Source organism: Nanorana parkeri, unplaced genomic scaffold (genome assembly GCF_000935625.1).
Source record: "Nanorana parkeri isolate BGI_ZX_2015 unplaced genomic scaffold, ASM93562v1 scaffold1140, whole genome shotgun sequence".
Taxonomy (NCBI): Eukaryota; Metazoa; Chordata; class Amphibia; order Anura; family Dicroglossidae; genus Nanorana; species Nanorana parkeri.
The window spans coordinates 151,841-178,283 of NW_017307408.1; the positions used below are offsets into that span (position 1 = coordinate 151,841).

At 40.8% G+C, this 26,443-nt stretch overlaps 1 protein-coding gene across 3 annotated transcripts in view; it reads right to left on the reverse strand.

Annotated features, from left to right (window-relative positions):
- PCDH1 (protocadherin 1) overlaps positions 1–26,443 on the reverse strand; it is a 215,745-nt gene that overhangs the window by 141,642 nt on the left and 47,660 nt on the right. For all 3 annotated transcript variants that reach the window (XM_018568115.1, XM_018568117.1, XM_018568118.1), the window contains exon 3: positions 23,565–25,757. In XM_018568115.1, the coding sequence (XP_018423617.1) occupies positions 23,565–25,757 (2,193 nt within the window). The remainder of the gene's footprint in view (positions 1–23,564; positions 25,758–26,443) is intronic.

Below are 26,443 nucleotides of genomic sequence, written 5' to 3' on the forward strand. Positions count from 1 at the left end.
TCTACCTAGTGATACTCCCAGTAACACACTTCCTGTCCTAGGGTGGCAAAGCTCACTCACTGAGCTATCCAGAGCAGCGTTGTCACTCTATGCTGCTCTGGTGATTTGGACTACAGGTCTAGGTCTGCATCTTTAATCTAAATACACAGACCAATCATATGCAAGAGTTGGCCCACTTCATCAGTAGGGGATCATCACCCGAATGTGCACAAACAAGAAGCCGCCAGGAGTAGAAGATCTGGGTATGGCGTGCGGTTTTCAAGGTACAATAGAAGCAAGGCGTAGAACACAAGCAGGTTATAATTTGATCAGTATTACATCTTGTGTAAGAGTTTTTTTTCCCTAGGGTTTAATTATATCTGAAGGACTTAAGGTACAGCACACAGATTACAGCAGGCCATGCACTTAGTTGAATCCTGTGATAAAGGGTGAGCACCTACCTGCCTGTCATTCACATCAAGTTTCCTGCCAGTCCATGGTTAATGATGGTTAGATTTGTATCATTCTATAAAATAATACATTTGAAATTCCAATCAAATGTGTCAATTCTGTTTGCTCTTCCATTTTTGGTTATTTTCAAAAGCAAAACAAATCCAAGATGAAAACATTCAGATGAGTTTGTAAAAATACCAGGTTTTTAGGCTGTTCATGTGTTTTATGGACAGCTGACCGAATTTGGGACCGTACACATTTAACTGATCAATTAAAAAAATATCTTGCTATACATCACGTTTTTCTACTCTGGACATCTCTGTGGAAGATGCTGGTGTGACATAAAATCAAATACGCAAAGAAAAGGAACAGCAAATACACTGCATGTGCAAAAAAGTCACCACCTGGATTTAGCTAAGCAAAATAGGTCACATCTTTTCATTGGATACTAGGTCTGGGGTACAGCAACGTTATGTCCCCAAAAAATGAGGTCAGCTTCCTACCTGAATATACTGAATGACCAGGTTTTACCATCAATGGATTTTTATTTCCCTGATGGGACAGGTATATTCCAAGAAGCCAATGCCAGGATTCAAGGGGCTCAGATTGTAAAAGAGGCTCAGGGAGCATGAGATTGGCCACCACAGAGTACAGACCTTAACCCCATTGAGAATCTTTGGGGTGTGCTGGAGAACTTTACGCAGTGGTCCAACTTTCCCATCATCACAAGATCTTGGTAAAAATAAATCAATTCTGGATGGAAATAAATGTTGTGACATTGCATAAGATTATGGAAATGATACCACAGTGAATGTGTGCCATAACCAAAGCTAAAGGCGGTCGAACAAAATATTAGAGAGTGTTTGACTTTTTTGGATAGGCAGTGTATATCATAGTGTGTTATAAAGACTTTCTATCAAGATGATAAATTATAGCAAGGAGGGAACTACAAGATCATTATATTTGTACTTTATTTAGTGAATTACAAGTATCCACTTGACTACTGAAATTATCCCTGACCTTTGATGACCACTATCAAGTTATTTTAATGTCACTACATTAACTGATCAATAACTGAAATTCATTCTACCTTCTCAGAGCCGGTTGTTTCTTTCCCAATTACTAAATTTATGCTGCACATATATCGACATGACTTATTTATATTTGTATGCATTTATCTCAAGGCATAAAACCTTGTTAGAAAATATAGGCAAACTTTCCTGATTTATGGCAGTCTATCAATTTGTTTGATGGTACTGGACATTTTATTAACTCTATTGAAATAGCAGTTAAAACTATCGCATGTTGCTAATGATCTTTAACCAGGGGTGTGGATAAGGAGACCTTGGCTATTATTGTTGCTGTTTTACTGTACACTAGCTGTAGTGAAGGGATTACCAACTTAATGGCTATACTAAATAAAGCTTATTTATATGATCTGAATTTGCATCTGGGCAGCCATTTTGTATGGTGAACTAGTAACCACGAGATTACATAGTATTAGGGACATTAGGAGCATATATTTTCCTTAGCCAACTCTCAAGGGGGCACTTTCATGAACATGGGGGTGACCTCAAACTAGCAGGGAAAAAGTTCAAGAGTGAAAAGTATTTTACTGAAAGAGTAGTGAATACTAAGAACAGACTTCCAGTAGAGGTAGTGCATCAATCAACAGTAAGGCTGGGTTCACACCTAGGCGTATCGAACATGCGCGCTTGTCACGAGTTTTTATCGCGATTCGCGGTTAAAAATAAGCGCAACAAACGCGCGTTTCCGAGGGCTACCTGGCTGTATCCCAATGGATGCGCGCCTCAAAGAAGCTCCTGTACTTCTTTGGCCGTAGGGAGTTTTGCAGCGAGTTCCTACGCGCTGTAAAACGCCCAGGTGGGAACCATGCCCATAGGCAATCATTGGTTTTCACATGTTGAGTGTTTTTACAGAGCGCAGGAACGCGCTGTAAAACGCCCAGGTGTGAACCAGGCCTAAGTGAATTAACAGCTATTTAGAATAAAACAAAAAAGGTCTATCCTGAAACAAACAAAAAAATATTTGTTGCTGTATTCAGAGACCATAATGATTTTTATCTGCCACTAAGCACAATAGGCTCTACCATCATTGTAGTTGATGTACCTCACTTGGGACCCCTTGCTATATAATATAATACTATACTCCGGGCAGGTAGAAAACACAAATGAATGCAGCTCTATAAATCATTGATAGTCCTAAAAGTGGACCTTTACCTTTCACTAAAAATCACATCAGCATGCAGCTCTGCATGCTTATTTAAAATCTTACACCCATTAAACTTTTTTTTTTCATTTACTTACAAATATAGTTTACCTACTTCTGGCACAAACCATGTAAGTGCCAAAGCGTTGCATCCTGGAAAGGTTACATCAGCAGAGCATTGCTGGGAAATGTCATCTGTAATCTCATGAGATCTCAGGGAAAGGCATTTTCCTCCCCAGAGATGATGTGCATGGTCACATGTCCTAGTCACATGTGACAGTTCATGGAAATGGAGAGCTAGTATCCTGCCCTTAGTTAGCATGGCCACTGTCAAGACTGGGAAAGAAAAGGTATGATAAGAATGCAAAGTCTGCAATTATCTAGATGTGTTTGTAGATTGTAATTTCTAAACATTTCTAAAAGGTGTTTGCTGTTATTTTAAAGATATGGGCAAAGTTCCTCAATGTTTTCTTATTTTTACACAAGCAGTGTAAGTGCCTAAATTCGACTTTGTACTAGCCCCTGTACAGCACAAGTTCTGACTTGGAGAAGGAATAGCAGCACACGAAGCCAATCAGTTGTGCTGCAGTAAAAGGAACATGTTGATAGGGGGACAGCAAGATGAGATTATGAAATACTGTTTTTTCTCTTTCACTGTCCAGTCTTCATCTAGGGGAGGGACAAGACCTGTAGGTGTTACAGGTCTTGTAGTAGATAACAATGAGGTCTTCTGTCCTGCCAGGCAGTGTTGTGCTGAAGACAAAGCTATGTAAATCTCAGAACTGACTGGACAGATACAAAACCTTTGGCGGTAAAACTGCTCCTTTACATGTATTTTATACACGTTTCATATATGCCTTTAGCAGTTTACCTTGAGTTCAACTTTAGAAAGGTGAGTTGTCCACTCAAATGTGACATTTTAGTTATAAATTGAGCTGGGGGGCCTGGGTCAGACCCCGGCTTATTATAGATCTTGGATACTTGAAAGTGAGATCTTCCTTAAGGTCCCCACACACCTTACGATAATCGTACGATAATCGCGGGAAATCCCGCGATCGTACGATTACCGTAAGGTGTGTGGAAGCCGTGCGACCTCTACTACTGTAAGGTCGCACGACTTTAAACTTGCGTACATGTTCGAAAACCCGCCGAGCATCGTACGATGTTCGGCGGGTTTGTGGCATGCCCGTACGATAACAGCCTTACGGGCCGGTGTGCGCAAGCGCACACTGCCCGTTCGGCATTGCGGTCATCGGAAGCCCGCCCCTCAAGATAGGCAGATCGTACTTTTTTTAAGTACCTTACAACCATCGCAAGACAAAAGTCTTGCGATGGTTGTAAGGTGTGTGCCCAGCCTTACAAAGCTCCCACCTCCTGAAGACCCAAGAACCAGTGCAGAGAAACAGAAGAAACTGAGGTGGGTTATCTTTCTAACATTCATGAAACTATCAGTTTTGGTTAAAAGGGCTCTTTGGAGAGGGGTGGAGCCATTATCTTCACAATAAAAGCCTAAGACATTAGTTGGCACCTCACAAGCATTACCTGCCAACACAATTTACTACATATCGGTCAACAAGGCTTCAGATGCACAAGTCCTTTCCAATGCTCTCGAGTAGCATTAGTTTTGTACTTCGAACAGCAAACTCAGGAGGGATATAGGGTTGTGTTAGACTATTGATTGCACTTGCCCTTTACTCAATCAAAAATGAAAGAAAGGGGAAATCAAAGTTAAAGGCTTATTGAATTATGGAAACAAATGTTCAATCCGTCATGATCTGATGTAAGCAATGTGTATTCAGGTTGCTAAGAGTTACTGTCCTTGTGCTTAATCAGAGCTCTTCACCCTACTTTAGCTGATAAAGCCCTTTTGACTTTCACAAGCAGCCAAGATCTTTGAGGGTCTCGCAAAATCCGGTCTGCACTTTGCTGCACTGGCTGGTAACAAAATGACAAACACAGCATTTAAAATATCCATGTATACAAGTCACAACAGAGCTCCCAAAAATAGCTGGGCCAGATGCAGGTGAACATATATTAAATGTGAAGTCACGTGAAACACAGTAACTGTATCGAAGACCAACACAAGTCAAAACACAAGTTGTGACCATTCCCAGGGCCGGTGGTGGCATAAGGGGGAACTTGAAGAGCAGCGGGAGAGGCAGGAGAGAATCAGCGGTGCCATTAAGCCAGCGTTAGAGGAGACAAGGTGGCATCAGAGGGAGCAGAGCCGCATAAGCCGATGCCTCCTCAATAGCGCCGGCTCCCGTCACAGGCAGAGTGATACCAAATGCACTCCGCCTGCGAGGAATGGATAGTGAAAGTGCGTTTCACTCATTCTGGCCAGCAATTGGTTAGCAAATTGCTCTTGGAAAGGTATGGCACCCCTGATTGCCCTGATCACCATATTTTTGTACATGAATACATGTAGACTTTTCTACATGAATAAGTGTGGATTGTTGTACAGTAAAAAAATAAATAAAACCTACCCTGAAAATAAGACCTAGTGTGTTTTTTTGAGCCAAAAAAAATATACAACAGTGTCTTATTTTCGGGGAAACACGGTATATATCCACTTAAATGGAAACCAGTTAGCAAATTAAAAAACAAATGATGGGCTATATTTCTGGCTCTACAGAATGTTCAGCTATGGTTATATGCTTTTCCAGAGAGACATTATGGCAAGTACAGAGTCAGCCTTGAATGCCTGATGTTTGTATGTTTATTGCTCAGTAAGAGGACAGGATGTTGCTCCCACTGCCTGTGGTTTACGACCTTCTGTAGGCATCTGCTAATGTGTTTCGGTTGGTAAGCAATAAAAGCATCCTGAAATGAGGGAAGCGAATGAATCCAAGACAAAAAAAGGCAAAGATTAAAGAATTTAAAGGTGCAGTCTTTTCACGATCAGAGCATCTTCATGCCATTAGAGTGATATCATCACAGACATGCTAAATCATTTATGTTTGAGGCAACTAGACCATATATTGGAGCTGTGAAAGGGGTCAGTTTGAAGACAAACAAAAGCTGCTAGTGTCTTTTAAGCATTTTTTTTCAGGGGGAGCAAAAGTGTGAACCACTTCTGGAAAAGCAGACATGTGGCAGGACAGACAAAAGGTCCCACCTCCATCTCATCCAAAACCAAGATCCAAAAATTTCAGTTCTCTCTCTCCCCAATCCACCCCCTGGTGAAGCCTGGTGCCACACGCCAACATATACAATACCCTATTCTATAAATATCTCTCAATTAATTGAAAAAGCAAAATGTTAAAAACAGGACAAGGGTCCTACCCTTTAGATTGTAAGCCCCCCCGGGCAGGGCCCTCCTTACCATCTTGTCTTGAATTGTATTGTGATTGTAATGTCTTCCTTATATTGTAAAGCGCTGCGCAAACTGTTGGCGCTATATAAATCCTGTATAATAATACTGTTGCCAGAGAGATGTGGGAGAGGGGCTGTGTATTACATAGTAGGATCTCCACACAATGTTTGCCAAAGTTTTTTTTCAAAATTTCTAAAAAAAAAAAAAAAAGTAGAACCCAGAAGGTTATGGTGAGTAGGGACTAGGGGAACCAACAAGCCCTTCACAAAACCCATGCATAGTGCGGTAGCGCATTCTTGGGACAGAAGGTATTCAAATATTTAACTCCATAACATATTCCCAAAATAGGGGCATTATTCCTTAATTCAGGATAGAAAGAACCATGCAAATCATTCCTTTTCACCCTTCTGGCTAACCATCTATTCAGAAGTACTGGCGAATAGCACATATACATATTAACATACAGCCGTTTATTTCATACGTAGTTTTTTCAAGCTGGTTGGACATCATTAGTTCAGTGCCTAGAAATATTGGCTTTTATAGGGTTAGGGGAACAATGGTAGAATGAACTAAAAAGAACCAAAAAGCCCTTCATGGAACCCATGTAGTATGGGCACAGAAGACCCTTAGACAATGACTCAGGAGACTATTCGAGCAAAAAATTAAAAACAAAAATGTTTACTCTAGAAATCCTTTTTAAAGCAGTCCATACATATTACACATCTTCCTGTACAGTCTCCTTTAGGCCTGGTTCACACCTAGGTGTTTTTAAGCAGTAGAAAACACCCAACACAAGAAACCCCATAATTTTCAATGGCCCCTGTTTACACCTGAGCAAAGAGTCAACAAAACGCAGAAAAAAAAAAGTACATGACTTTTTTTTGGCCAGTTTCAAGCTTGTTTATCCCCCATAGACTTAAATGAAAGCGCCAGAAAACGTGCGGCAGAAGCATGTTGCACATTTTCATGCACGTTTCTGCCCGTTCGTCCATTGATCGCAATGTTTCTTGAGCTGCCAGTCAAAATGTGTTTTCTCGCACATAAAAAAATGTGCCACCTGCGCATAAAATGTGCAAAGAAAAAAAAACCCACGCATACAAACGCTCAAATGCCACCTTGGTGTGAACGAGGCCTTAGCTCTACCAACAACTATGTACATCAAGGACCTGTTAGAGCAGATATAAACGTATTAGACTATTTGGGCAGGCCCTCGCATTGCATGGTTTTGGTACGTCTTAACCTGTAAGCCAAGAGCCATAAGTATACATGTGGCAGCACGGTGATGGGCTTGAACGCTGTGCTGCCACATATTTGTACAGCCAGCATTACTATTTTGTACTAGGAGAATGCTCAATTGCGTGCCCCTAGCATGGACTGTGCTGTCCCCAACAGCTCCCATCCAGGGCTGCTAGGATGGGCTCTGTATAACGTGATCACTGTGACAGCCAATAATGGTGATCACATGATCGGGAAGCCTAGTAAATGCATTACAACCCCTTGAAGGGCTAGTGGCGTTAGGGATACTGTACATGCTCCAGTTTCAGGACTACAGAGTGGGGATTCAAATGAGCCAAATGGTCCAGGGTTGGCTCAGACCTGGCAATGTGCACCTAAAATTACTGTAGAGAGCACACAAAAAAAACAAAAAAACACAACCTCTGAAGCTTCCACAGACCTGCTATAATAGCAACATCAAAGTTCCACTTACTATTAAACGGGACACCCACAAAGTATTGGAATGCATGAATAGAAGGAAAACAATGTTCCAAGGTAATATTTCCACTGTCTCAAAAGGAAGGTCACTCCCTAGACATGGTGCAATATATCGCTGTGGCTACTATATTCAGAAAAAAAGTTCTGTCCATAGCAACCAATCAAATCCAAGCTAGGAAACAAGTGAACATCTTTCTATAAAATGAACCCAGCTGGATTTACATGACCAACTATAACAGTTAAACGCCGGAATCACTGACGGAAATAAAATGAATTCCGAGACGTACACATGTTAAATAATTTATGAATAACATCGCTCCAAGTAATAATTTTTATTTTCTGAAAGCCCATATGCTCCAGCCATGTTACAGGTTCCTGCGATTTCTCCTGTTCTCAGATTAACATCAGGAGTTGGATCACTCCATTACGGGTGCATAAATCTATAAATTCTTCATGTAAGGCCCCATTAAGACTCACTGGGGTTAATCAGGGTCACCCGTTAATAGTCTGGGCCTTCAAACACATATTTTGTGGCTTCTGTTCTGTGAGCAACCTTGAAGTCTTCATTTTGCAGACACCAGGGCAGCTAGAGAAGTCTATTAAACAAAGATCTGTCACATTAGAAGCCATTACGGCTGAGCATTTTCTTTATATACGAGTATTATTTATACGTCCCAGATGGGAGGGAGAGAAGGGACTCTATGTTAGAATACTAAAAGACCATTACAGTACCCCTGATTAAAAGACAAAATTGGTATTTCACAGCAAAAAGAATTGTACAATTCTAAGTTTTGAAGCACTTTCCCCATTTTGGTGCATTTATAAAGTCTGACAAATTCCACAGACCATACATACACCAATCACATCAGACCTTGCCCTGGGAAAGTCTCTCAATCTAAGGTTTGTACCATAGCCACACACTAGTTTTCATTTGGGTTTGCTAGCTAGATAACCTTCCATTAGGGTTTTAGGATTAGGGAGGAAACTTGAGCACCTGGAAAAAATTTGTGCAAACACTGGAGACGCTTAGAAACTCTGCAGTGTTCTTTCATTTACCTATTGGGTAAAAAAAATAATGGCTTTACGATGCCAACCAGCACATTTACCACCGCAAATCAAAATGCCTTTAGAGCCTGATCACATGAGTTTCAGGTCCTGATCAGGTGTGGATCAGCAGACGCGGTGCTATGTGTTTGGCCGTGTGTATGCGTTCCAGTTAAAAAAAAAAAAATTTTTTTTGCTGGAGTGGGGCTGTCAGTATGTTAGCTGCAGTGCATTTTTGACGCGTTTTGCGTTTCCGGACCGTTTCCTGACCGTACAAAATGTGACATGCAGTATTTTTCAGTCGTAACCTGAACGGACTGCGCACGTGAGAACTGTAGCCCATAAAACACATAGGGATACATTGGGATGCATTTTTAGTGCAGCAGCGTACGGATCAGGTCAGCACAGAAAACGGACGTCATGTGAACAGGCCCTTCGGGCTTATTCAAACGTGCCAGCACACAGTATACATACCTCCCAAATTTCCTACAGAGGAGAAAAAAAGACAAGTCCATTGGGTTCAACCTGTCTCTCTGGCATGAGGAAAAGGAAACCATGCAGCATTGTCTTTTTAGGCAATGGACACACCCCTCTTGCACCCCCAGGTATGCGGACCATTAAGAATTTATAAGCCAAAAATGATCAGTTAAACCCAGAATGTATTTTTGTCACCATTTACCTTTATACTGTTTTTTTTTCAAATAATACATTAAGATAAATAGATAAGGCAAGATAGATACGACCCAGGTTTTAAAGCAGAATAAAACATTTGGTGTTTAAAACAATACATTTTCATGGATATCTTTAGATCAGACCAAACAGAGGGACAAAATCCAAATGGTTCCAAATGAGGGACCGTTGGGAGGTATAAATATGCACTGTATAATGCATGTTGGTATTCGATGTGAGGGCAGTTTCCTTTGTTTTTAACTTCATTTAGTTAAAAACAATGCACCACAGTTTGTTGCGACACGCTGTGGTGCAGTACATGGTGCTATGAAAAAGACGCAGAGTATCACAAAGCAACGTACTGGTGCTCAGAGAAGAGAGGGGTTCAGACCATCTACATCGGAGCCCTGGAGTGACTCAGACTCATCAATTGTGCAGTGCACCGATATGCATTTGTTGCCTCTGCATGTTAAGCAGCAGGATATTGGACGATTCAGTCATCTGTTTGTCTACCTTAATATCACAAGTAAACATTACAGATCACGAAGGAATGCCTAGTGGCAATATAGCGTTCCTATTATACACTGTCAGCCCCAATACAGTCAGGAGTCCATGTTGCAACATGAAGAAATGCTGGCACACTTGTGACATGGATGCTTACGTTATTAAATAACATTAATAGAAGCTCAAAAAAACACTGTGTAATAACACCAATATGTGGAGCCCTTAAAGCGTATCTAACCCCATGAACAAAAAAAGAGAGTCTAGTAGTTTCTCAGGCCTCAGATGTGTTGGCTGCATTCGTTTTCTTTTTTTAGTCTTACTCCTTATTTTTACTTAGTGACCCTGCCAGGAACACTTCCCGTCCTAGGGTGACAGCGCTCACTTACTGTACTGTATCTATCGAGGAACAGCATTGTTACCCCAGGCTGCTCTTCTGATTTGGACTACAGACGACCTATCCCCCTCCATTACTAAATAAGGAGGTGTTCTGTAATTAACAGAAAAGAACTGGTAAAGCAGATAACATTGTTTCCAGTTCTGTGCACAGGAAGTTACAAGGACACAAGGTAGGTGTCAGGATCAACGGGTATTTTTTTTTCTGCATTCATAGAATATTTGCTTAGCCAGGAAATAGAAAACTAATGTGGACAACTCATATAAGGACTGGTAAGCTACAATGCATCAAGTGATTGTTCATGAGTTTAGATATACGGGTGAAACTCGAATAATTAGAATATCGTGCAAAAGTAATTGCAGTAAGTGCTGCAAACCAAGTACTGAGTACATATGCATGCTTGTACTTTTCAGAGGTCCGATATTGTTCTATGTACAATCCTTGTTTTATTGATTGCATGTAATAATCTACTTTTTTGAGGTTGTGGATTTGGGGTTTTCATGAGCTGTAAGCCATAATCATCACAATTATGACAAATCACGGCTTGAACTATCTTGCTTTGCATGTAATGAGTCTATCTCATATATTAGTTTCAGCTTTTAAGTTGCATTAGTGAAATAAATGAACTTTGCATGATATTCTAATTATTCGAGTTTCACCTGTACTTTAATACACTTTCAGGTGAAGACCACATGGGGCTACAGTCGACTTAGTGAACTATGACAGCCCAGCAAAAGGTTGGCAAGGCGGCCATTTGCCTGTCAGTCCAATGAAGGGCAGCACTGAAGGAATGAGAGGTGTTATTCAGTGTTGCATACTTTATGCAAAGCATATTCACTGGGGCCACTCAAATGCCAACTGTTAATGTATAAAACTTGTAGCTGTGCGATCCTAGTCTAAACCAGGTCAAAAAAAAAAAAATCAACAACTTTAAAAACTGTCAGCCGTCTCGAAAAGTGGCACCGTTACTGCTCTACACAGTCGCACCCTCATAATGCTTCTTATTCCAAATGCACAGATTAGTGCCAGCAATATTTTTAGGCAGTCATTCGGGTGATGGATGGCATTCCTAAACAAACATGACAACTAAAATATATTTTAATTAATTTTAAATAAAACTTGGGAGGGAGCTGCTCCCATCGGTTTACATTCACAGTTCAGGCAGTGGCGCAGAAAACCTCTCCGTTCCTTTATCTTTAATGATCACAACAAGCTCTGAGACTGGCATGGAACAATTGATTAAAATGTAGAAGTTAAAAGTCCCAGTTTGCAATTAGCTGAGGGCAGGAGTGGGACAGTGGAGTCACAATGAGATGAATATATTTAGATGTGGCCAGCTGCCAATCCTTCACCTGTGTTCTACTGGGAAAAAAACATTTTTACATATTGTGTCTATGATTGGTCAAATCGGCATATCAACATTGCACGTTGGGTCAGAGGCACGTATCTGGTGGATAAGTAGCCTAATGTAAAGGAAATAAAAGACGACCTTAGTCCCGTTTCCAACTGGTACCCGCTGGTACATATGGCCATGGTTTACTTATTAGGATAAGCAAGGATCATTTGCCTAGCCTGAAACACTGAATTGCTTATAGAATCACCATTGTATAATTGAGATTAAAAAAATGAATGCCATTACTTCAGGTAAACCTTTGCTTTGCCCGTGCAGGGTAAAACAATAGGTTCACTTTAATGCCCACTTCCATCACAGTGATACATATTAGCCTTTTCTATGCTCCCTCAAAAAGCAATACAACTGCCAGAAATAAGAAAAGGAGGCTCTGTGTAAGCTCCAAGTCCCTCTAGGGCTGTCCAACTGTCCCCATGTGACAGCACTGGACCTATTATCAAGCACCAGCAATATCACAAGAAAGGAAGGGAGGAAGTCACATGCTTCTTCATACCTGGATGTACTGGGTATATCCTTTGCTCCTGGTGGTTGTGCTAAGTTGGAGAGGCATTTAAGCAAACCATTTGCTTTACACTGTATGGGCAAAGCACAGGCTTGCCCTAAGTAATGTGATGTTCTGTTGTAGGATATATTAAAGTTTGTTTTAATTATACAGGATTTATATAGTGCCTACAGATTGTGCAGCACTTCATACATGAAGGGACACAGCACATTACAAATTCAATACAGGGGGGGGGTAGAAGGGACTGCTCATGAGAGCTTACAACCTACCTTCTTTTTACAGAATACTTTGCTAGTTCAGCTTTATACAGCTCAATACATTGATGAAACAAATATTTGAGATGTTTAACATGCCAAAGACTGTATTTCTTTCCACCCAATTCTGAGACTTGCACAGCTCTGTCAGATAGCAAAGCCCTGTTCGTGCAGGACACAAGACCTGAATTGTATGCTATAGTTAATTAATACTTACAGGTCTCGTCCCTTCCCCGCTCAATTGGCTCCATATGCTGTCGCACCCTCTTCCAATCTGAGCTCTGCTGTTTAGGGATTACAAAAGCCTGATACCAAGCCAAATTCAGGTACATAAGTTGCTTGAATTAAAAAAAAACATGTACTAGTGAATACAAAACTGCATTAAACTTGTGTCATGTATAGCCAAATGGGATTCAGCTTTAACGATACCCTGTGTGAAATACAAAAGGTTGAAAGTGCTAATCCCCTTCTGAGAATGCTAGCTGCCTGGCTGAAAGATTTAGACACTTCTCCATAACAAGCTTGCAGATTAGAAAGTCAGAGTGCATCAGAACTTTATTCTGCATACTTTGTTCCAAGTCAGTGGCTTAGAAAGGACTGAAGTCACTAGATCAGCATGACAGTCAGGGGAGGAGTCATCATACAACCATAATGTATTTTTAAGGTTAAACACCTTTTGTGGAATATTTTTTAAATCTGTTCTCCCACCACCTGATATGTGTCTGAACTCTGAGTGTTAACTAAACCCTTCAACTACTGTCTGCAATAGAAGGCAGTCAGTAGCCTGGTGAAAGAAACTTGTAGAGCCTTAGGGATGCTCAGGACATCACAGCACTTCCTATATTTTGTTCAAGCCAGGAGCAAGCCTGATACCCCCGGTATGTTCTGTGACTTTCAATTGTTTTGACCTGGGAGAAGGCAAAAACATTTACACTAGATATTGACCCATAGAAATCCGCACCCGCTTTTTGTAATGAGTCTGTGCAACCTCTTTAGAAGTCCGTGCAACCTCTATAGAAGTCCGTGCAACCTCTATAGAAGAACTACTATTTACTACCGATTTATATCCTTACATTTTAATTAAACTCGACTACTGACCAGAGACAGTAGTGTCATATGCCCGGCTCAGTCACAAAGGAATTAAATTGATGACATGGAGACAGTGGAATCTGCTTCCTCTGATGCAGTGATGACAAGTTCATTAAACGCTTATGGAATGAAGATGGATTGAGTCATCAAAAGACATTACGGCAATAAAAACGGGAAGATACCAAGGATGACTTAGGACACATTTCTATCCAAAGAAACAAGATATGAAAGCTTTGGGGGTTTTTTTTTTATTGTATGCATCAAAGGTGATATTTAGAAACTGATCATTTAGGATATACATACCTGTTTATAAGGCAGTTCAGTCACTATATGACAATTACATCCTGTCTTTGCTGCGTTTCCAGTTGGCAACACTCCAAAACCACACCAACATTTCAAAGGAAACCTGTAAGGACATATATGGAGGCTGCATATAGTGTTTTCCTAAAATGCTAGCTGCCTGACTGATGCAAATCAAATGTCTATAGGATTTTGAGTTACTGCCCTAGATTAAGTATACAGATTTGACTCAATCTGATGGGGAAAAAAAAAAAATAGAAAATACAGCCAGGTGTGACAACATGGTGATGCGTTTATGAGTTAAATGTGTATTGGTGTTATGTTTAAGTGTGTTATACTGAGTAAACTGTTTAGGAAAAGACCGTCAGCACCAGCCCTCATCTCCCATTGTACTCTGAATTTGACCCCATTGACTATTGGAAAAATCGAAAAACATTCCAAAAATGTTACAGGTGTATGATCAGCTTTAGCCCCCATTCACACCTATGCGTATTGTAATATGCGCGACCGTCACGCGTTTTTTTTACCGCGATTCGCGGTAAAAAAGTCGCGCAACCGTCGCGCGATTCCAAAGGCTACTTGGCAGTATACAAATGGAAAACGCCCTACAAAACGGACCAATACGCAGCAAAAAACGCTCCGGGACCTTTTCATGCGTGGGCCGTTTTGTAGTGCGTTCGGGACGGGCAGAAATACGGACAGGTGGGAACGATACCATTGACTACAATGCTATTTATTTTTTTGACCGTTTTGTAGAGCGTTCGAGCGTAGGAGGCGCTACAAAACGGTCAGGTGTGAATGGGGCCTTAGTCTAAAGGGGCTCTAAAAGTCACTTCTCAGTCTATGGCTACCTCCCAACCGATCCCCCACAGCCGCTCCCTCTTCTCTGGTTTGTACTGCTGTACCTCTAGCCAATTATATGGTTTACAATGACATTGTACATGAGGCTGCTGTAGGAGGGGAAAAAAAAAAAAAAAAGACAAGCGCCAGCTACAAGAGACTTTGCAGTACAGCAAGTATTCCTCTATATTGCCTATATAATCAGTGATGGGGGGACCCATATATCTCATTTTTATGCATGCTACAGGACCTCTATATATCAGAAACCTTTACTTCACCATGAAATGGTCTGTTGTCTTGACAAAAAGAAGGTGCCCCGATTTGATTCCACATACAAAGGGTCTTCAACATTTTAGACAATCATCTAACCGGGAAAAATCAGCTGCCTTGGCAAGGTCATCGCTAAAAGCTATGTGCCTGACTTACTGCCCCATAAAAGAAAGGAACGGCTGTGTAATAAATTTAGACATTGTTAACCGGTATACTTTTGAATTGAAAATGTTATGAAAACTACAGATAAACCTTGACCCAGGAATCTAAAAGAGAATCTCAATCTTGCAAGCATTAAAAGAATTTAGCCCTGTGAAAAAAAAATTATAGTAGCAAAAGGGTTTTAAATTGCCTCAAAGCAAAATGCTTCAGGAAAACAGCCAAATACACAGCTTATAGACATATTTGTATAACTGTATTCCTGAACTGTAATTTTGTTAGGCCGGTTTTATGATCTAGGTACTCCTGGCAGACAGATTATCCTGGACCTCTCCAGTCTACACTGTAGTAAAGGAATGCAGCATGGTCAAGGACCAACCCTAACCAGTGACTGGACAGTAAGGGGACAGCAGAATATTTATGGGTTATTTTCTCTCCTTTCATCATTAAACCATTATCCTTGAGCTCCAGTCCTATGACTTTGCTAGGCTAAGATGTGATCAGTCTGCAACAGGTAGGAGGATGCATTTAATTTGTATCTTCTTCACCAGTTATCAGACTGCAACATTCTAAGTTTGTGGGAATTCACAAGGTGAGACACGGGAGCAGTGAGCTTATCGTCACAAATTTGTGAAAAAGACGAAGAACTGCACCAGGAGTTACAGGATTGTGTCATCCTTACAGAGTCATCTCAGTCTGGAAATGAGCTTCCGACCCCGGATGAACAAAAATGGCTTTGTCGTTCTAAAGAGAAAATGTGAAAAGATGCTATGAAGATCCATCAGCCTAAGGATCTTTCCATTAACATGTCCAAATGTTTTGTGTAGTAGTGTGCCAGACCCCTGGCGTCAGCCTTATTCTAGGGAAACTGCAATCACTCCAGAGAGTCCATTTGATGTTGACAAAACAGTAAGCTGTTGTCCATTAATAAGACCCAGCTCTAGTTCTGGCTTGTGTATGAAAGTGATAGGACCTCACAGGCTTTTATTGTTGTGTTTCTACAACAGAGACACAGATAGCAGTAAAACCCTTGCAGAAGTTGTCGCCTTTAAAAAAAAAACAAAAAAACAAGTCTGTGTTGGAGTTGGAATCAATATAAGGGACATGGGGATAAATTGTTCAGGATCTAATCTCTCAGCATGTATGGCAGTGGCACAGTACTGGTAAAAACAATGCTAGTCATATTTTCTGATGAAGTAACACCCTAAAGCTCGCCATCTACAGTATATATTCAAATTTTGGCCAATTCATGCTGAACTGGGCTAAAAGATCCATGGATGGTCCTGCCAGCAACAACTCGACTCAACAAAAGTCAAAAGCAGGTAATTAGAAACAAAAAACAAACAAACCTTGATTTCCCATCCATGCTGTCAAAACAGCATGAATTTGGTGGTGGTAGTATCTTCCCATATGGGAATTTCTTCCCATATTTATTTATTTTTTTCACATGCAATGTGCCTTTAACTTGCTAGAAACCTTGACTACTCCAGGAAGAGTCAATTCCTTAGCACAGCCCCTTCCCTCCTTGCAGGTAATAGTCCTCTTATTTTGTGGTAGGGTCTAATTACTATCTGTGCAGCATATGTCGTCATCCCCCTCCTTACAAAAATACAGTATGTCACTGATGCAAAATGTGAACAGGGTGCATTTGTTTTGTTTATACGAAACTAAGGAAGCCATTTTCTGACCCGAAGCAGATAGACCCTCAGGCTTCATTCACACATGAGCAGTTAAAAAACAATGCATTGTAATGTGCATTGTTCAGACTAGTGTGGCGGGTGCACAGTACAGAACCGCACGTTCCCCCAAAATAGTCCAAGTGCGATTTTATCAGCGGATTGTAATAGCCACAAATGTGCAGGAAAGGCGCGGATGTTAATATTCTTGTGGAAACCGCTACGTGTGACTGGAGCCTCAGCGATATGCCTGTCCTTGTGAAGTTAAGGTTCCAACTCAATGGATTACAGTGTTTCATTCTATTCAGCTTACCTAAAAACAGAAGTACAACCTAAAATGTATTAGAGTGCTTTATCCTGAAATTATTTCAAATGCATTCCCCCATTTATATATATATATATAATTTTTTTTTACTGTAAACTTTCACCTGATACCTCAGGCATGAAATTGCTGTGCTGTGGTGTGGGAAGACTCCCCAGTGACATTCGCACTCAGAATCTATGACAAACCTGCCACATAACTGATTTTAATGTAGATCTTTGTAACGCGGCAAAAAGGTGGCCTAATATGCCAGTAATTCTATAGTACCACACATACTTACAGAAAGGTGGAGACATATATAAAAAGGTAGGTGACTTAAAGGAATACATTACACAAGCATGTTACATATAGAATTGCTACTCAAATCATCTTTGTTAAAAAGGAGAATTATAAGGTGAGTGAATTTCACTCAACATCATAGTTCGATCCGACGTGTGACAATGAAACTGTCACAGGTCGGCTCAATAGATCGGGAAGTGAGCGAACACATACTGTCGCTCGCTCACTTCTCGATCATGTCCCTGCAGAGAGCAGTGACTGTCACTCACAGCTCCCAGCACGGATTATCCCCTCCCCGATCCTCCAGCGCTGACTGGCGGAACGGACGGGGAGGGGGCGGGTACAGCTGGCTCTGCCTCTAGATAGGCAGAGCCAGCTGTCAATCACGCAGCTGGGTGGATCTCAACAGTAATGCCGGGATCCATCCCGGCTGCGGCGGTCTAAGAAAAACGCTTACCCTTTAGTTCTCCTTTAATCTTTTATATTGTAATAAAGCTTTTCAATTGTAAGCTTTCACAGGCAGGGTCCTTCTAACCATCTTGTTTTGAACTGTATTGTAACTCAGTCTTCCTTATATTGTAAAACGCTGTGCAAACTGTTGGAGCGATATAAATCCTGTATTATAATACATTCCATTTCAATCTACTGTGGCTATGAATTCCTACAGCTGCCCTAAATTCATAGTGCTGCCTTGCATCCATGACAACACTGGTGTCATTCTGTACATTGTGTACGAAACCTTCAGAAATGTCACTCGGGTTCTTATGTTGTGGGCTCACTGCTTTCTGCACAGAGCTTGAGATTTCAAGCATTCCCAGAGCGGGTCTTGAGTTTGCTGCAAGTGATCCATCTTTAGGGCAGGTTCACACCATTTTCCGGACCAGATCTGGTTCGAAAAAATCTGAAACCTGCCCGTAGTTCCAGTGCAGTCCGCACCAGACAAAATGAGACATGCAGTATTTTTCTGGTCTGGAACGGACTGCGCTGGTGTGAACGGAGGCCAGAAATAGCATTGGGATACATTAGGATGCATTTGGGTCACGGAAAACAATCTGGTGAGGAGATGATCTGGATGTGGTGTGAATGGGCCCTTAGTGTTCTACCAGACACGGCTACCACACATCTGGAGGGATACAAAGAGGTGGGTTCTTCGCTTTGCTTGTTGGCAAGAGCTATTGGCGGTTAACTAATATAGTTTAATAATTCAAAAAAGTGGGAAGAATAAAAATATGGGTTATAAACACAGGATTTATCTTAGTGGACATCTCGTCTCATCACGCAGAAGAATGAACGCTCTCTAGAGTAGCAGATGCATGTCCAAGAGTCCTTAGTATGGGGAAGGGTGTTCTGAAAAGAAAAAAGACTTTTCTAATGTTGTCTTGGTTGTATTTTTATGCTGAGGGTGAATTCCCTCTAAGTCTTATTTTCTTATCTGTTGAATAAGCATTTACCTATTTACAAGTGACTAAAGTATTCAACATGAAATTATTATTTTTTTTACTTGTAAAATTGTTGAGGGCGCAGTGGGGGGCAGGGACTGCAATTGCTTTCTCACATGCCCATAAAACTGAAAAATATGGCAAAATCTTTATAAAAGATGTCGGGTTTTACAATGACCAAATTGTATCCAGTAATTTAGCATTTCGTCCATTAGGATCACTTCCATTACAAGTGAAAATGCCTATAATACCCACTAATTTGCTTCTAAGTGTGCCTTTCCCTCTTTCACAGCCTTAATTGCAGCATTTGGACACTAAGGCAAGCTCTGTATTCTTCACAAGGCACTCAGCAATGCCTCCGGGGAGTTTTAATTCCATATTCAAAGTCAGCATGCAACAGCAATAACCATTTTTCAATCTAAATTAACACATAGCAACAAAAAAAGGGTGCAAAAAAATGGAAAAATACTGCATGAACCAGGGAAAAAAACCCAAAACAAAACAAATGCAAAACAAAAACCTTTATTCACAGTATTCAATAAATATCAATCATGTAGATAAACTGAGATGAGACAGACATACTGGTGATCGTGTTTTCCATATATTGCATAGTCGTTACACATGAAGATGTAAGTACAGAACATGTAAGCTGTTGATCTTGCCAGAAATACAGCATTCTTGTAAATTCCTGAGAGATGAACAGAAAGAGCAAACAACCTTCTTTTTTCTTTAAACTGGTGATCACATCATCCTCCATGGACTGGAGATAAACAATGGTAGACATGTTTGAAGCCCTACCTGTGTGACTAGCATAGCTCCCTCCATAGATTCAGTAACAAAGTGAAAGGAGCCACCCTAGGGCAGGAAGTATGTTATTCTAGAAAAAGCAAACTAATGCTGCCACAACATTGAAGGACTGGTAGGCTGCAAAGTATTACAGTTTTGTTTAACTATGCTTCCAAAAAAAGGCCTCTTTAGAGCTGAACCTCGGACCAGCATATTAATGTAGTTTGGTATTCATTTAAGCAAGTCATGAAATATATTTGGAAATACTGCTAATACAAGTACCCAAATCTGTGTTCAAATTAATCTACTTGCCTGAGCAGGAAAGGGAGAAGGGGGTTTAACTCTGTTCACTGTCAGTCGAAAACTGAACAGACTTTCGGAAAACCAGAATGAGTAATGATTTCATCAGTGCACTGTGTTTACTCTTTAATCAGTAGGCCTTTGACCAAGTAGTGATGATGAATAACCATGGTGGTCAAGGATCTGGCTTTTCTGTCTGGCACAGGTACTTGTGTCATAAGACTGTCTGAAAAAATGTAAATCTTTCATAGCTGAGACCATCCGCATACGTATTACCTGGAATTCCTCAAGAACCGGCCGAAATTCGCACAGTGTATGGCCACCTTAGGTGTATTCTAAACTGAACCCATTATTTTATCCCTCCGATGTTTGATCAGCTAAGGGTTATGATGTAGGTTGTGCAATACTTACCCTATCCTTTCGTTGGCTGCCAACCCCGGAACACAAGCATGGCAGTAGAACGCCTGCCCTCTAGTAAAAGACAAAATCCCCATTCAGCAATTGACTAGCTATTCCTGAGCATCATCCACTGATGGGGAACATGTGACCCGATGCCTTGGTTCTGTTCAAAGTGCCGGCAGCCAGAGCCTGAAGCTGCCCACAGGGAAAAAAACAGCCTTTTCCATCAGAATAAGTAATAGAACCGTGGCGGTATGTGTATAAGGTATGTTCGGTTTAGATCGGTTTTTAGATCAGGTTTAAAAAGCAATCTAAAAATTCACATCAACCAGATCGCTGGTTAGCGAGAGACGTGATTTGTTAGCAACTGTCTGTTGACATCAATGCATTGCAAATAGAAGCAATTAGCAAGGAGTTAAAATGCTTGTTGACAAGAAATTAAATTGTTTGCAAGGCTCTTGCTGTACGAAATCATATCCTAACACACGTCATTTCTGGGGTAGTTAAGGTAAACCAATTTGGGAAACTGTTGCTTCCATTAAAGTTCTTGTGACGTAGTCCATTTAAGGTCTGTAGCCAACAGCGTTTCTTCTAAAATGGTGTTACTGCAACAGTTCTACATTACAATTTAGGAAAGGCAATTATCCTCCCCTGAGATGATGTGCATAGTCACGTGTCCTTGACACATGTGCCAGAGTTCCAGGCAGTAAAAGGAGATCTAGTAACCTGCCCTTAGTTAAAATGGCTACTGTCAGAAGAATGGGGGAAGAAAAGAAAAATAAGGTATGCAAAAGGATAAAAAGCCTGCAAGTATCTGCTGTAGATTGCCATTACCAAGCTTATCTAAAAGGTGCCTTTGTTGTTCTTTTAAGGATATGGGTAAAGTTCCTCTTTAAAGGCAAACCCCTTGACAAAGTCCAATATAAAAGGTAAGTCAGAATTGAACAAAGCACTTTAGCGATACTTCATTCGGTCTCCAAGAGAGGTTGTAGTATGACTTCTCTTTTTTCCCCTTTTAAAAGTCCGGGATAAAGCAGTAACATAAAATTAACAAGTCTAATATACAGATATAAATCAAATGTATAAAAGTCCAAGACGATGCCAAAAATGTAAATTACAATAAGATGGTGAAGCAAGACGGACTTAAAATTATGCAACTTTAACAAACTGTTTTTCTTATACAAAGCAGTTATAAAAATCCTTCATTTTTATTAACATGTAAAACTAGAGCGCTCTCAAACAAAGAATATTCAGAATAGTTCACTGGCTTAAACACAAAATGACACAAAAGGCACAAACTTTTTCAGTTACAAAGCGATCACACAATAAGGCACATTGGCACTGTTCAAGTGTTTAGAAGGCATCTTGGATGAGGACAGTATTTAATTGTGCTTTTACGAGGTACTGCACAATGGCATGACTTCCGTTTGAGAGCTCTTTAGGCTAAGAACTCTATTGATTTGGGGACTCTACAACTTTGCAGACATGGTAAAACTTTGCTGGAATTCGAATCCCTATTGAGGAGCTGAGGTTATATGATCTTCTTCGAGTTATTCTTTAAATGTGCAATCTTGCTTGGTTATGCAGAATGTTACCAGAAAAAGGTTATTTATAGAATGTTACCAGAAAAGGGTTATTTACAACCGGCATGCAACATGAAGTATAATTTTAAATGTATAACCCAACCGTACCCCCGCTGTGAGGACTTTTTAATAATGTTTCTATGTTGATGCATCATCTAATGAGCATATGACCTCATTGAAGAAAATTATTTTGCTTTTGTCCTATGGCGAGAACATATTACGCCAGCATCCAAGTTTCAAAGTAAATATGTCAGTACTCAAAAGTTGCCAACCTCAAAGATCACAATGAGCAGGCATATTAATGTTGTTTACTTGGAAATCGGTGTGCCAAGTCCGAGGCTGCTGTAACTGGCAAGCGTAAACATTTCCTAGTGGTTTTAAATGTTGGCCTTGCCCCCTCCCATAAGTTCCTATTGGTAAATTACTATAGGTAGCATTACTAATAAATAGGAATTCGTGAAAAGGGGTGGTACCAGCACGCAACACCAACAGACGTGACAGAACCTGACAATTACAACAGTCCTGTATTCAGGGCACCCAGGCTGCAAATGAAAGCAGTTAATGCTGCTTGCGATTGGGTACAGACAGGAGACGTTTTGGCATACCTGTTCTACAGATGAAGAGGCAACCATTGTAATTTTCTTGTGAATGCCATATATTAATTCACAAGAATGTAGCCTAAATAACATTATTTGATAGCAATCAGCTTTAATTCTTAGAGTGCAAGTCAGCCAATATGAGAATCTGACTAGTTGCTATGGACTACAGACCTTTTCCTCCAGTCCTCCTGCATTAGGTAGAACGGGGCGTTTAGGCGTGTTGTAAAAGACACATTTGGTTAGGGAAATCAGATAGAGCGCAGTGCTAACAGAGGAGAAGTATGAGATAAACCATGCAAACAGCAGGCAAGGAAAATATTAATATCACTGTACCAGTTAGCAGTCCTAACAGCACAATGGGCCTATTCTTCCAAAGAATCCCATACCCCATGAATTACCCTTTAGAAAAAAAAAGTCTTAGTCATAACACTCTATGCCATGACAAAACCATCCACTTATATCCAAGCAAAAGCTAAGATCTTTATCAGCTGCAGCAACAATAAACGACAAGTCACCCAGTAGAGCTCAGCAAAAGGTATAAGGAATGATTAATTGCAAAGGAAAGCATAGGCCTGCCCCCAACAAAACAGATAAAAAGGATAAAAAAACACTGCATCAACGCAAGCACAGTTAAAACAAGCTCTTGCAGTGAGAGCCAGCTCACAACACTGCACTAGTAAACAGAATAGGATTAATTTTCTTAATACGGGTCAGCTAGTATAATACTACTATAGTATTTCCAGCCCTTCTATAATAATTTAAATTATATACATGGCACTGTGAGGCCTGCACATGCTCATAGGGACTATTAACATGAAGTGCTGCTGAATTTACAATACAATTTGTTTTTGGTTCCAAACAGCAACAATTCAAATCAAATTGCCACCTGACCTACAGTAGGGCAGAAAAAAAAAAAAAGGAAATTAAAACAAAGTCTTTATTGCCCCCACCATCCCCACTGGCTCTTAGGTACTTCAAGAGGAAAGGCATCACCATACGTCAGTCCACGCTATAGTGCCATCCGCTGAAGCCGTGCTTAGGAAGTAATCGCCTACCTGCTTTTGGTTGTATTTCTGGGGATTGGTCCGATAGCTGTAATCCGAGTACTGATCAGAGCCAGTGGATGTGTTGTCCCCAGTGCCAACGAAGGTGTTGGCAGCCGGTAGGTCTTGTACCACCTGGTGCTTCTTGGAGGCAGATGGGGACTGTGGCTGCAGCTGGATGGATGGCAGAGGGGAGTTTGAGCGGTAATGGCGCCCCAAATCTGGGCTCCCAGGTGGGTAATTCAAGGGCAGATGAATCCTTGGGCTGTCACCAACAGAGTCACTCATCAGATTAAATTTGAGGGACTTCTGCAGCCCCGTTTCCTCATCCTCCTCTACTGGTTTGGGTGGCTTGGGAGATTTGCTCTTCTTTGCCTTGATTTTATTTTTATTGTTTTTATTACTCTGCTTTGGGGCATACAGATCTTTTGTTTCTTTCTTGCCGGCCTGATAGCCACTCTTGGCTTCCTTCTGTCTGCAGTATCGGGCCAAAACCACCACCACAATGACCACGACAACTGCCACAATCCCAGCAAACACACCAAATAGGACGATTCTTTGCTGTTTGTTATGCTCGTATTCAGGATCCCCAGCAATATCAATGTTCAATGGAGTATCCTGACTGTGACCAAGTAGAGTTTCCACAAAGGTCTGGTTTGTCAAAGTATCATTGATATAGAAGTGGACTAAGGCTGTGCCGTGTCTGGTAGGTTTTCCTCGATCACTCACTCTTACTACTAGACGGTGCAGGCCATGGTGCTTCCTTAAAATCTGCTTTTCTAGGGTTACTTCACCTCCTGTGGGAGTTATTTGAAAAAGTTCATAGGGATTGCCACTAGCAATACTATATACAAGTTCAGCATTGATACCCGTGTCCATGTCTTCAGCTCGCACCTTGTTGACCTGGGTACCTGGGTGAGTAGAAGGAGTAAGATAAGCATATGAAATGTTTGACGGTACAACTATAACTGGAGCATTGTCATTCTCATCAAGGACATTAATAGTCACACCGACATATGCAGAACGAGGTGGGTCCCCTCCATCCACTGCCTTTAACCGGAAGGTGTATGTGCTCTGGTGCTCCCGGTCAAAGGAGATGCTGGAAAGGATAGTGCCCGTTCCATTCTGGATAATAAATTCACCACTGTCAGGCTCCACTGAGAGATGGATACGAGCATTTTCACCCTTATCTGCATCAATAACTGTGACCATTCCGACTGGGCTCAACCTAGGCATGTTCTCCATTACTGAGAAGTTGTAGCCATTTAGCATGAACTTTGGATCATTGTCATTACAGTCCAGAATAGTGATGACAACAGAAGCTGTCCCCTTTAGACTGGGGGTTCCCTTATCTGCAGCAACAACATGAAAGTCATAATGTTCTCTCTGCTCCCGATCTAACACGGTGTTAACTCTAATTTGACCAGAGTCTGGGTTGATGGAAAAGATTGCACGGGTACTGGCGTCGGCAAGAATGGAGTAGGATATCTGAGCGTTTGAACCACTATCAGCATCAGTTGCACTAACTTCCATTACAATATCATCAGGAGAGTTGTTCTCTTTGAAAGTCACCTCCATCAGACTCTGGGGGAAGATAGGTGCATTGTCATTCACATCAGTCACTTGCACCTTAAGGGAGTTGGTACTGGAAAGAGGAGGGTTACCAGAGTCAACAGCTACAATTTCGATAGTATATTCTTTAATAGACTCATAGTCCAGCGGGGTGGTGGTTTGTAGGAAGTACTTCTTTTTGCTGTCAGTACCTGTGTCGCTGACCTGTTTCAACTGGAAAGGAACATCCCTGGCCACAACACAGGTCACAGCAGCATTTTCACCCTCATCTATATCAGAGACCTGTACCAAAGCCACAGGTGTTTCCACTGGGACATCTTCCGAAATATTTGCCACGCCATCCTGGTGTGTTACCAGACCGAATCCCCTGATGTCAATTACTGGCTTGTTGTCATTCGTGTCACGGATGGTGATTGTAACTTGGGTACGTGCAGATTTTGGATTCGATCCTTTGTCCTTAGCCACCACCGAGAAGCGTAGAGTTCCAACATCTTCACGATCTATGGGACCCTGAACTGTAATCAAACCTGTTGCCCTATCTAAGTGCAGGAGCCGCCGAACGGTATCTGAGGCCTGGTGAAAAGAATAATCAATCTCAGCATTGGCACCTTGGTCAGAGTCGTTGGCTTTCACCTGTAAACACAAATTATAAAAGACAATTAGCTTGAATATCTTTGACATGAGATACTTGCTAAAAACTATTTAAAAATAGAGCATTACGTAAGAAACATACCAATGCATCTAAAATATTCGAAGATAACTTTTCTTAGTTGTAAACATAAATCCTAAGGATGGACTCACCATCAAAACATTTCACTGGTCATCCAACCAGCTTTCTCAATTCAGAATTACTTGAGAAAGCTGGTTGGATGACCAGTGAAATGTCTTCAAGAAAAATACAGCAAGTTCAGTTGCCTTGACTTATTTTTTACAGATATAGCATGACCTGGAGGAATGAGAACCTTCACAGACTCACCATCAACAGTTTTTATATTAACTTATATTAATCATAACTATTCTAAATTTACAACAATATCTAAAGTGACAAAAAAAAAACACATACTTTGCGTCTCTTATTTTACTTGATTCATACAAATACGAAAAAATATATATAAATAACAAAGACTAATGAGTGTTATCTCCCATTATTATTATTATTATTATTATTAACAAGCAATGGTAATGACAAAAATTCATCAATTTTACAGGAAACTCGAGAAAAAACATCAGCTTTTTTATGGATTTATAAAGTCTGAAGTCAATTTTATGAAATGCATATCTGTCAAAAAGGTCAATACAGTCATGAAGTGTGAGGATTG